At 34.5% G+C, this 13,623-nt stretch overlaps 1 protein-coding gene across 1 annotated transcript in view; it reads left to right on the forward strand.

Annotated features, from left to right (window-relative positions):
* The first annotated feature begins 955 nt into the window (after positions 1–955).
* LOC144837150 (carboxypeptidase E-like) overlaps positions 956–13,623 on the forward strand; it is a 39,905-nt gene continuing 27,237 nt past the window's right edge. The window contains exon 1 of the mRNA XM_078692163.1: positions 956–1,370. Coding sequence (XP_078548289.1) covers positions 1,142–1,370 — 229 coding nt within the window. The 5' untranslated portion in view covers positions 956–1,141. The remainder of the gene's footprint in view (positions 1,371–13,623) is intronic.

Consider the following 13,623-nt stretch of genomic DNA (forward strand, 5'->3'; position numbering starts at 1 on the left):
ATGCCTACTCGATCTACTCACCAAGGTCGGAGTGGGGGTGTGATTTAACTTCTTTATCATGACGTAGTATTCCACCTACGTTCCAGGGTCGGAGATGGGTAATTATTTATTGTGAAGTTCAGTAGCCAATACTCCACCTTCTATTTGCCAGGGTTGTTGGAAAGGAGGTCTTTAGTTGTACGGCGCCTTGACGTTATTGGCCATAACTTGCACGCTTATAATATGTAGCAATTGAAGTCCAAAGTTGCAACACTTGACATAATTTCCGCATTGCTGATAGTGTCTCCCATTCCGGAAACACCAGATTTAAGGGACTTTGCAATGATGGGTTAGACAAATTGATTTGGGTTGTTGAGCTAATGTTATCACTCCAGTTTGTAACGATTATAGCAAGATGAGTCCACAGGCTATAAAAGTCCCTGATCAAGACTAACAGGGGTTTTTCTAGGGGCTTCACGAAAAGACAGGTCGTTGAATCCACTCTTGGTTACGGCTTTTTATGGGAAATGGGAAACAAGGAAATGTACGGTAAATTATGAAATAAAAGAAATAATCATTATTCAATTGAAATGTATTTATTTTACAATAAAACGAAACATAAATGCATGACCACTTGGCGTTTGACGTTTATATTGATCTATAGGCCTAAACACAGAATAAAATTAACATGGAGTATAAATAAAAAACCACATAGATACTAATAATTAATTTTAAGAGTATTATTACGTTTCGGCAGATCTGACTCATTCAGTAGAAAAAATAACGAAATATCAAGAAGATAATTTAAGACATTTTAAGAACCATTTCGATTTTCAACTTTATATTTGATATCATTTGCATAAACTGCTGCCCTCTATAGAAGGCTACATTACTTGCATAAGATTTTCAACGAAATAATTATTATAAAACGAAATGGAATGTTCCAGTTTTCCCACTTACAGTAGTCTGTCTGGTCTAAACTCTTCATCCTAAATGACTCAGCCCACAGGAGAAGAGCGAACCTCTTAGGTAATAACTCGATAAGAGGCCTTATCCACTGCCTGGCGAACTTGCTTTTCTCTTAGGTAATAACTCGATAAGAGGCCCTTAGCTACTGGCTGACGAACTTACTTTTAAGTAAGAGCTAAGAAGACCATAAACCATGGAATTACACCACCTTGCTGTACTTTTAGTAACATCTTCGTCTTTAATTTTCTCGAGTAATGGAATAGAATTTGTTTATCATCCTTATAAAGAGATGATTCGACTACTGGAGAAGATAAACCAGAAGTGTCCAGACATTACGCGCATTTATGACATTGGAAGAAGCGTTGAAGGAAGAACACTGTATGTCTTTGAAATTACGGACAATCCAGGAGTACACGAAATAGGTGAGTCACAAGTTACGACTTTTAAAATCATTATTTTAACACGTTGGTCGTTTTAAAAATGATTGTGAATACAACACCCACCACGTGTCGTTTGATCAGGAGGACGGTAAGTACACCATAATTACACGTATAACTTCAAAATCGTGTTATATCATAGCTATATCTGATCAATTACAATAAAAAGAATTGATCAACTTCTGAAAATACATTTAACAAAATTGCGCGTATAAAAAAAATGCGAGGCGGTTACATTACGAAAGAACATTTTCAAGCTATTTATTTTTTCACGTGAAGAGAAGTCTGAAACATTCCAACAGAAGGGCTGAAACATATTTTCGGGGCTTAATTGGAAAAGCATATATAAACATTTTTGATTTACTTTCAACATATTGAAATGTCAAATAAGTTTTGAATAAGATACATTCCAATCATTTTATTATTACGATTATTAGTTATGACAGGAATTGTCGTTTGACTTTCACAACGACTGCCTATAAACCAAAAGAAAAAGTTCCATAACTTGTACATTTAGGCATAGTATATTTTTGTTAGATGCGTCCCTTGGTAAACTGACTAAAAAAAAAACATAAATAAAACATTTTTTAAAAATCCAAAATGATTACAATAGCGCCTTTATTACCAAAGCACCTCTCAAGATCCAAGGATCCAGCAAAGTGCCCTCTAATATGGGTGTTTATAAATAATGTTAAAAATGTATTTTCCCTTTTTGTTATGAGAATGTGTCCTCTTAATAGGGATGTCCCCGAAGGGCGCCCCAAATTATACTATTTAAAAAGAAATCAAAATATAGCGTGAGCGTAGGTTTATCAAGGGTACGACGGTATCTGCTCACATCTCTCCCTGTCTGGATTAAAATTTAATTACTTTGTGTGGGCATGGTAATTTGTTAAGGGCACAGTTAGTTTTCCAAACGATTGTTATGTTATAGTTTTCCAGTATATATCTTAAAAATATCAATATGCGATCAATGGCAAATGCATGTCATTTACTGTCATTCAATAATCACTATTATGACCAGAAGTATACTGAACTTACGAGGAAAAGCCATCTAATACTCTAGCGACTAAAATAGTTCGAAGACCAGACAGAAACACTTTAAAAACAAAGAAAGTCACTTATCGCACAATCACGTTCTTATATGAATATTTCTATAGTTTTTTAGTTTGTTTTTTATAGTGATTATTGCCATTTTACTAATTTTATTAAATTGTTTAACCCACGCATATTTCCTCGTCCACAGGTTATCCTTCTTGTAAAAACGAAACTTACCGTTAATAGCCTATATTTTCCAAAATATTTGTATTTCAAAATTCCTAAAAAAAACATACCGTATACGGTCGGGAATTAAGCTAAAAATGAAACAAATTTTTGAAATTGGAGAAGCCTATAAACGGATCCAATAGTCTGTATATAGGGGGACGGAGAAGGTCGCCAATTAAAGGGAAATTTTCGGGTCTAAACAAAGTGTCCCCTTAATAGGAGTGTTCTCTGGAATGGAGTGTTCCTTGGGGTTGGTTGCCCAAATAGTTTAGCATATACAAATATTATGTACCAATAGTGCCCGTTGATATACAATATACCAATATAAATGGCAGGTGTCAATACCTATTGTACATGACTCATGTATCGGAAGAAATTGTTGGGGAAACTGTAAAGTTTTTAATTGTTTTAACTGACATACATTTTGTATTCCTCGACTCCCGAGTGGCGAAATAAAACGTTTAGAATGGTATAACAGTCTGTCGTATTACTAATAACGGAATTATCAAAGTACCCATGATATGAATATCATTCATACATTATTGTTTTATTAATATTTCTGTATCCTGAAAATGACATTGTCTAAATTGTTATAACAGGAATAGTATTAAATCATATTAATTTTGAGCTGGAATAAAAAAAAAACAATAAGTAGTAGGCCTAAAGCCTTGAGTTTTACTGTATAGCGAAAACACTAATGCCAACAAATGGCAATGTATTAAGCTTGGTTCCCACTAGAGACGCATTTTTTTTGTTATGCTTGATTTGCACTATTAGACGCAACACAAGGTGATTTGACCAATCAAAAGCGAGGTCATATTGTTCGAACAGCCATTGGTCAACTCGTTTGCGTTGCGTATGGCGCGCCAATCTGTCATTTGTTCGGAAATAACGATATTTTAGTTTTAAACACCTTGGCGCGCCATAATAAATACTCAACAATTGGAACTTGACATTTCTTAATATGTTTAGGATATTAAACGTCCAAAGGACATTACCATTAAGTTTATGTTGATTGATTTTTAACAATTATTGTATGGATAATATATCTTTAAGACGTGCCCGTATTTGACGCATTAGGCTTAAACTAACTCAGAACATGGGTCAGTTATGTTTACACAGGAAGAACGCCATAGCTAAAACATGTGAAGTCCGGCTAAACCTGATAGTTGAAACATGTCGGGTAAAGATTCTTTCCGATTTAAGTTGCGGTAATTGGTACAGATTTCCCTTAAAACGCCTAATTTCCTACTGTTGAAATTAAGTGAAACGTACCAAACCGACAGAAATATGTTTATATGGCTATAAGGTAAGTAATAGGGTGCGAGAAACGTGCTTGCGCGAGAGATTGGCGTATATCCTCTTCTTCTTAATACGGAATTCGTAATGCAGAAATAACGTTTGTAGCGCAAAAATAAATGTAACAAATCCTCTGTATACGGACCTCGTAATGCAAAAATAACGTACGTGAGTCGGCGTCTCTGTGACGCGTCGGCGTCTCTGTGACGTGTCGGCGTCTCTGTGACGTGTCGGCGTCTTTGTGACGTATCCCTCTCTCTGTAATATGGGTCGTAATGTGAACAGAACGCATGACCTCTAATTAGTGATAATAACATTTGACAGTCGAATTCTCAGAACAATAACGATAATGTTATTGTACAGGACCACAATGCAAACCAGCTTTTCTTTACCTGATTGTGTAATCCTGTATAAAGATGTTAAATAATTAAATGTCTCACAAGCTAAACGTTTAGGTCTAGGCCCTATATGTTTTAACTTAACCAATTGGAATGACAGTTTGTCTGCGTGTTGGCGCGGTATACAAAGGGCAACGTCATTTCAAATTGAGTTCGACAAGTTAGGTTTCACACTTGTTGAAAACATAGATTTCCTTAATTTCCCGCTTTAATAACTAAACATAATGGAATTACACAAACTAATCAAGTATAAAAGTTAATTTTCAAAGTTTGTTTCGGGTGTAATAGTCCGGACGCGTCCTGTCTCGACGTGCACGCAACAACCAATAACTGGTGTCTAGAGAATCACTTGTTATATAACACGTTTGTGCTGTTGGTTCTCACTCTAGGACGTAACGCAAAGTACCCTAATTTTAATTTGGTTCAAACTGAGATCCCGAAACATCGTGCAACAAACACTTGACACAGCTTTGCAGAAACGTATGTATTGAGCTCTAAAGTGTGGTTCCCACTAGCGACGCAAATCAACGAAACGCAGCGACATATTGACGTGCTGTATTGCGTAATTATAAGTGGGAACCGAGGACGCAACAGTGCTACAAACATCACAGGTTTGATTTCACGCAGGTGGGGAAAACACAATTATTAGAATGACATTTTCTTACGTCGTGAGCGTGGTTCCCACTATAGAACGCTACGCAACGACGTATCGACGCAAAGTGCTGTATTTGCATAATCACAAGTGGGAACCGACGACGCAATAGTGCTGCAAACATCGCATGTTTGATTTCACGCAGGCGGGGGAGAACACAATTATTAGAAGGCCATTTTTTTACTTTGCGTAGATTGCGTTACGTTGAGTCGCTAGTGAGAATCAAGCTGTAGGTTGCCTTACGTTGCGTCGCTAGCCATAAACTTACTTGCTTACCATAAACACGTCTATTGGTTGAAGTAGACATTCGAAGTTGTAGTCAGGGGTGGGGTGGGGTGGGTGGTTTGTGGTGTAGGGTTCAAAGTGCTCTTTTCCAAGCTAGAGAACAGTATGGTAGGCCTACAACATTTTTTCATCGAAAAATACACGACACGCAATGTCTACACTTGGCCATCAAATGCAACAAAATGGCTCCAATATTCATAATAAGATTAATTATTAAATCTAATAATGTTTTTTTGTAACATAATTTGTTTGTTATTTAACCTTGGAAAGCCAGCTCGCAATCATTGCAATAAAAATGATACCACTTGTCAATATATTTTACCCCTCATTCATAATTATAGGATCTGTGCATCGTTTTAAAAATTACAGCAATATAATTTCGAATCTAAGTCTGTAATATAATTGTCCTCCAGAAACGTCATAACGACACAATTGATGAAATAAACAATTTTATGATTTAGGAAATTTTAAATTAGTGACGATTGTTTTTGCCTACGACATCTGGTAATGACGTCATATCCAGGTACCTCAATATGACTTTTACCGACCAGCAAATCATCCGATGAACATTCAAATAAACATTCCTAATGGACTGGTTTTTATATTATCACGAAAACCTTTTCAAGATTGGATTCACACGAGAACAAACATTAGTTTAGGCATATCGTAATGACGTCACCTCCATGAATAGTAAACATAAACTCACCTAATCAATCAATAAAAAATAACTTACTTCTGATTCACACTATAGAAACGTGTGTCCGTGCTCAACAATTGAAAAATAATACAGTATTTCAGATGTTAATAATTTTTCTCCGTACGTACAATCTACAATCAGTTTAGAGTACTCGAGGGTAAACGGATTTGGCACTAAGTCAGCTGTGTGCTCAGTCCCCACGGGCTGCATAGCATCTTAACCGATTATAGATTGCAACATGGCAACGTAAACAAGCTGTGATTGGACACAAGTTATATTTACACGCGCGTTGCTCAGCATGTCTAGCCTATCCATTATTAACATATCGTAACATGCTCTACAGGGACTTAAGATGCAACTCCGTACGGAGTTCTATCAATCATAGATATACTCCTGCATAGCATTAACTGGCACTGTAATATGATTTTTATTCTTGATATGTGTTGGCAAAGTTTAGTTTGATTTTGACGATAACAATAAACAGTTAAAGATACATTTACATTTTTTTTCAAAATGGCTGCTGTTTAAACATGGATACACTTGTATTTCCAGATGTAGATGATTATTATTAATCACCTAAAACTTCAATTCTACAATCATCTCAGGTATCTTATATTTAAATATAATCTAAGTCCAAAGTTACACAGTTATACAAATGTTTTAAACGAAATATTTAGCATGAAAAATGAAAGTTTGGTGACATGTTTTGGTGCCAAAGTCTATTTCAGATATTGTGTATAAACTTAATATTGAAAGTTTTTGTTCAATTCTATATATTAGCTTCCTTAATACATGCCTATCCTATTCCATTTGATTTTTTAAATAGACAAAAAGGTTTTTTCATTCAAATGGTTATATCAGTGTATTTAGAATAGGATTTTTTCTTTGACCTTAACAATCATATTTAGCCGAGCGAAGTTTAGCAAATTAAGGCTTCCCCCGTTTGGTTAACTGATGGCTGGATATTCTGACCTTGTTGTAACGGATTAAAATGATTAAAATGGTGTGTATTCAGTTTTAACACCTAGTAGAAAGTAATATGATTTTAATCTGACAGGAAAGTAAAATAAATTAGTCCCACTTGAGAGTTGAGCCTTGTGATTTTAATTAACAACAAAAAAATCAATATTTTGTGACAATTTTGTGTACCTGAGATTTCAAAACTTTTGGTAACGTTTATAACTAACGGTTTTTATTTTATTTTATTCAACCTTATTTATAGAGGGTGACCTTAAACAGCATATGCTGACAATCAAGGGGCCCTCATGATGAGTAACTGTCTGTGTGTGACAGTGGTGTGTGTATACTAGTACCCTACACCGGGGTAACCCCCTACTTGTCTCAAAAGATGTACTAGGTTCTTTAAAGTGCACATGAGCTAGATGTGTACACTGGACCTATGGTCTATAGTCCTTATCCGAGAAGACTCGTTCTACCACCAGAACCATGGAGCGAGTGAGGCTCGAACCATTGCTAAATCATTTTCTATTTTGTCTATAATTGCTTACCTCAACAATAATCTGCATGTTTTTATGCTCTTAGTTGATTCGTTTTAAGATTATGCCCAGGGTTGGCGTTATGCAAATTACTGTTAAAATTACCCTGGATAATTTAGATTACAGTGAGAGGAAAGGCTTAACTCATTGAATTAGAAAGATGAGTATCTGTATATGAATACAGTAGATCCTTTGGGACACCCTTATTCTGGGCACACCCTTATTAAGGGGAAAAACCTTTATTCTGGGGACACCCAATAGACCTTGGACACCCTTTCCCAACAAAAGAGGAGACCTATATTTGTATGTAAACACTACTGTCAAACCCTATTCAGGAGACACACACTTAAAGGCACTTTGTTGAGTTCCGAAGTGTCCCATCAATTAGGGATCAACATAACACCATACAATATGTTATCTAAGCACCAATTCATTCTCATACACACATAACATGGTCAAATCATTTGACTATCACCGTCCTCACACAACAAAGCTCCCCTCCCCTCCAGTTGAACACGTGGCATGAGTAGAATCGTAAGATAACATACTTTGCCAATATCAAGCATTTTGAATTTGATTTGATTTTCGAATAGGCCTATCCAATTTACGATGCACTAGAACATGTCTCCAAATAATTCGAAGATTGTTGTACTTTGAAATCAACAACTCAATTTCATATTTAATTTCCGGCGTTCACAGACAAATCAATCAGATGAAACATTTGTCATTTCGTACAATACAAGTTGCTGTTCTATAATTAGTACTCCTCTGCTTTGAGACGCAAACTCATCATTATAACAGAACAGGAATACATCATTTGTCAGACCCTGTTATTGTGTCTCTTCGCAATCTAATTTGATCTAATTCACTAGTTGCACCCGTTTAGGACAGCTGTAGTCAGTGTAAATTGTATTTCAATGCAACCTTTATTATCTATTAAACCTAATTTAATATATACAAGAGAAGTCCTATTAAGGGGACACCCCAGGGGCACAACAACCTGTCCCCTTAATAGGGTAGGCTAAATTAAAATTAAAAGATATATTGACCCTCGTAATCTCATGGAAAAGTGTCATAGGGGTGTCCCCTGTATTTTTTTAAAGGCTATATATGTTTAATAGAAAAAGGCGAACAATTATGTCTATTGAAATTCAACAGCATTAATAATCATCTGTTTATATTATTATACACATTAATAAAAAACTGTAATTCATATTAGTACTAATTGACACTCCTGGTTGAACCCTGACGTATGCAACTTAGGCCTATAGCGTCTTAGATTTAATACATTTAAATTACAAATACTGCAAAATAAACGTGATTTAAACATGCATCGTCACTCCTTATAAGCAAAAATCTGATAACTTAAAAAAAATTAAATAGTTTAATCATATCAAAGTACAACATAAGTTGATAAAGTTATCATGGAATTAGAGTTTGATTGATTTGAAGGCATTTTAAGATTCTAATTGCTTAAATTGGCTATTCGCCATAGTATGTCAATGAATTTTATTTTGTTCAATTTTTTTATTTCGATTTTTTAATAGATAATTTATTTTATAGCGTTTTTCTTATTTCAGGAAAAATGTGTTTTTTTTTAACATAATGTACGTCCTCTGAATGAGACGTTACGACAATGGATATGCAGATCTCATATTAAGGCACCCAACATACAAGGTGTCCCCTTGATAGTGGTAGTGTTAAAACATAATAATGCAATTACATCTTTTGTTTCAGAATCTCTGGTCCATAGAAAATAACATAATTACGTATAGGCCTACATTTAAAAAAAATATGAGTGAGTGACTAATACAATAAGACGGACTCTCATCTCATTCTTTTTACGGGAAAGATCCCCCCTTTTATGGGGTCTTCTGTGAATAGGGATATCCTAACACAGTATGGATAAAAATGATAAGAATTAGCTTTGAATTGTAATAAAGTGAGGGGAGATCGTCGTTGATGTGGTGTGTCCCCTTAAAGTTGGTGTTGCCCAGAATAGGGTTGCTCCAAGAGGTGTACTACTGTATATCATCTACTTTTAATGACATAAATCAATATTTTTATCCTATATTTTGTGATCATGTGGTTATCCTTATAGGAGGTCAAACTTCCATTTTCACGTGAACTACTTGAATAGATAGACAATCAATCATTTCATATATAAAGGCAGAACAAATCACGTGTCAACCAATATGCCTACAGCTTCAGCAACATCATTTTCGATAGATATTTTATATGAACTCAAATCAACGGAACACCATAATTACTTTATAGTTATCTCATGTCAAATAAGGTCAAACTTCGATGTTATGGTAGATATTTTAAGTGTCATAAGCTCTTCAGGTGTGTTATTTGAAGTTCAGTCCTTGATCTTGTGGTTATCGATAATTGCACAATTAAAATCAAATGAGGTGGTTAGCCCCAAGCCTAAATACATTCACGAAAAAAGTAACAGCTATTAATGCCATACGTGATATAGTTTAATTAAATCAAATCAACTTCAACCTAGTTAGTAGCTGTTGATGTATAGACTAGTCCCAGACACAAAACTTTCGTTTTTGTTTATGTATTGAAAGTTCTATGGGCTCATTTCTGTCATTTCGTCGGTGACACTGACACGAACTCTTGAGGAGACGTATAAAAAAATCCACAACACTGATGTTGACACTGCAGAAATGACATCAGTAATGATATATTATACCTTGTTTGTCTTATTTTGTTATTGCTCACACACAAAAATACAATACAACATCGTCGTCGTGGTCCTGTGAGTCATGACTGACCCTTTGTGCTCCTGCTTATGATGACATTCCACCCATCTCTATCCTGAGCATAGCGAGAAGCTGTGCACACATCCAATCCTGTGATCTCTCTAATACCATCAGTCCATCTTATCTTCTGTCTACCACGTTTTCGCTTGCCTTCTACATGACCTTGTGCAATTATCTTTTCCAGGTTGTCACCTTCTCTCCTGGCAATGTGACCAAAGTACTGAAGTTTGATCTTATCAACCTTCTGGCATAGGTTGACTCTGCTTCCAATCTGGTTGTTAACAAATTCATTTGACTTATGCTCCTTCCACGATATCCTCAACAATCTCCTCCAACACCACATTTCAAAAGCTTTGATCTTCTTTCTATCCGCAGCTCCAAGAGCCCATGTCTCAGATCCATAAGTGGCAATCGGAAATACCAATGCATTCATGATATGAATCTTTATGTTTATACAACATATAAATACATAAACAAATACAAAAAAGTAATCCTATAAGCTCAATAGCTTGTTTCAATAGTCTTATATAATATTTTTGAATGGAAAGAGGTCTTGACTTTTCCAGCTTTTCTTATTAATTATCATTATGTATATGATTAATAAATTAATGTATTAATTTTTGTTGCAAAAATATTATTATGTCAAATAGTCGTCTCATGATTAGTAATATAATATAGTTTTCCGCAGTACGTTTATTTCCAATGAAAATATTTCCGAAGTTAAATCCCTTTACAAAGAAAAAACGTGAAAGCATTGCAATGTGTTAACAAAATATAAAACAAACTTATTGTAAGCGTGGATTAAATGAAAATTACCGTATTCATAATAAAACTAATGAATGGGTATGATTTAACCATGGAGGTATTTATTATCTATTATTTCTAGAAAATGTTAACTGTATTTTGTTTTTATTTGAGAAATAAATTATTGATTGATTGATTTAATCAAGGATTTCCAAAGCTTAAACATCATAGGATTCCTGGCTGACATACCGATTGATTGAAAGATTTGATAAAAAAATTGGCCGCGAACCGATCCGTTTTTTTCTACCGAAAACTAGGAACCGATAAACACTAATTTTAGCTTTAGTTGACAAATGTACCTAATATTTTTCCATATTTAATTTCTAAGAAAACATCGACGGATCTATGACGGTAATAAAACGGAGTGAAATTGTAATGAGTGACGATGAAATGAAATATGGTCGGTACTGTATCTATATAATATATCCATATCATAGGCAATTATCTGATACAGTGAAGCCAGTACAGACATCGGATGAACATTGGGCATCATATGATTACAACCAACCCCATCCTCATTTTAAGCCTATTTATATAGTGTAAAGTCACGATCAAGGTCATATCTCCTTAAGATGTCTTCATAGATTACAGCATCTTAAAATTAAATTTCATACAGTAGACAAAGATCTAACATTCAAGAGACAAAACAATTATCCCACTACAAAGAAAAACATTCCACTGGGAAATCAATCGACTCACAAAGAACTATATTTCGGTCAAAAACATCTTTATTCTATCTATCTAGGGCCTATATATATTATTTTCTGACAGACAAAACAATAGTTTTGCCAAATATTAAATTATATAAAATCATTGACAAATATTAACTCTGATTAACCATAATGAATGTAATATAAAAGGAATAGATTATCTTAAGCATATTATTTTATTAAAATGTTAGGTTACATGACGTGAAGGCAGAGGCAGCGACTGCAGCCCCGGAAAGGGAAGCGTGGAGAAGATTATAACTTAAAGATGTATTGTTTCCCTGAAAAAATAATTCTTAACAATATTTTTGTTGAATATGCCATTTTAATGTAACATAATAGTTATCCACTTTGACCAAAAATTGGATCGAAAAAAATGTATTTACCTGAAAAAACTGTAATTTAAAGCAAAAAATTGCCAAATTGGCTGCCAGCCAGTGGTTCTGGTTGAATTTAACCATTTATTTTGTCAATTTATAGGTGAAAACATTATTTTTTTTTCATTTTCTTCTATGGAAGTGATTAACTTTATAAAAACTACAAAATAACATATTCAAAGTCTGATTTAATTAATCTTCATTTTTCATGTTTTTGGGGGACAATACATCTTTAAGCATATTTATTAACATGTTAGGTTAAATGACGTGAAGGCAGAGGCAGCGGCTGCAGCCCCGGAAAGGGAAGCGTGGAGATGATAACTTATGGGATTAATATAACCTAAATGTGCATACGTGACTGTAAATATAAAGATATAATGGTAGTTGACGCTACTGAACCAAAAAGTTAAAAGTTGTTAAGTTGACATCTAACAAACCGGATTTATAATTTTGTATTTAGACTATGTAGCAGACATTCCGGAATTAAGGTTTAAAAAACCCAAGTTATGTTGGAGGGGTTGGAATAGGCCTACATACGTTTTAAATATCCTGTTTAGCTATTTTATAATAATTCAATGTAGCAATACATTTTTTTCTTTTTCTGTTCCCGTCTTAATTCATCAGTCGACTACAAGCAGAGAACTAGACTAGTAAATAACAGGCTCATGTGTCAATAATCTTCAGATAACAAACTGAAAAATGGTTTATTTCCAAATATACGTACCTTAAAGTGCAATATAACTATTGACACGTTTAATGTTAGCTCCTATCTTATTCATATGGTTTATTTATATTATTAACATTTTGACAATAAAGTAGACTTTCTTTCGCAATTTATTCTTTATATTATCGTTTTAGACTCGTACTTATTCGTACTGATGCGTATTCGTACTAATTTCGTACTATAGGCCTACAGTAAAATAATCATTAATACCGTATGATAGGTCTAAAGTAACTCTACTAATGTAGGCCTACAGTAACTTCAGTACTGCCTTACCGGGCTATGTTTAATTGGTTTATAACCCATCTCATCAAACGTATTAGAACGTTATTAACTTATTATGGGCGTTTCCGCTTCCTCCTCACACCATCAGTCGACTGGTTTATGGAGTTGAACTTTCCGCCTTTGAATCATAATCATTCCAGTAGAGTTCTATAACAGTACGGTACCGGTAATTTGTGATCCTTAAAACTAGAAATTGCAAAGTGATACAATTTTTAGTGTATTTTTTATCAGTTCTCGATATTAACAGTGTTTCTATCTAGTGGGTATGTATTTGATCATAGGCCTACCATTACCATTATACACACAAAAAAAAATAAATAAACGATTCTCCGAGCTGATACGCAGCAATAATAGTCTACTGAGATCAGCAGCAGGGTTTACAATAAACTTGGTGCCTGCTCATAACGCGCGTATTTTCATATTGATGGATAACAACTCCACCGTGTCATGTTGGTATTCGTAAGTTCAGCGCGTACA

The sequence above is a fragment of the Antedon bifida genome, chromosome 3 (genome assembly GCF_963402885.1).
Source record: "Antedon bifida chromosome 3, ecAntBifi1.1, whole genome shotgun sequence".
Taxonomy (NCBI): domain Eukaryota; kingdom Metazoa; phylum Echinodermata; class Crinoidea; order Comatulida; family Antedonidae; genus Antedon; species Antedon bifida.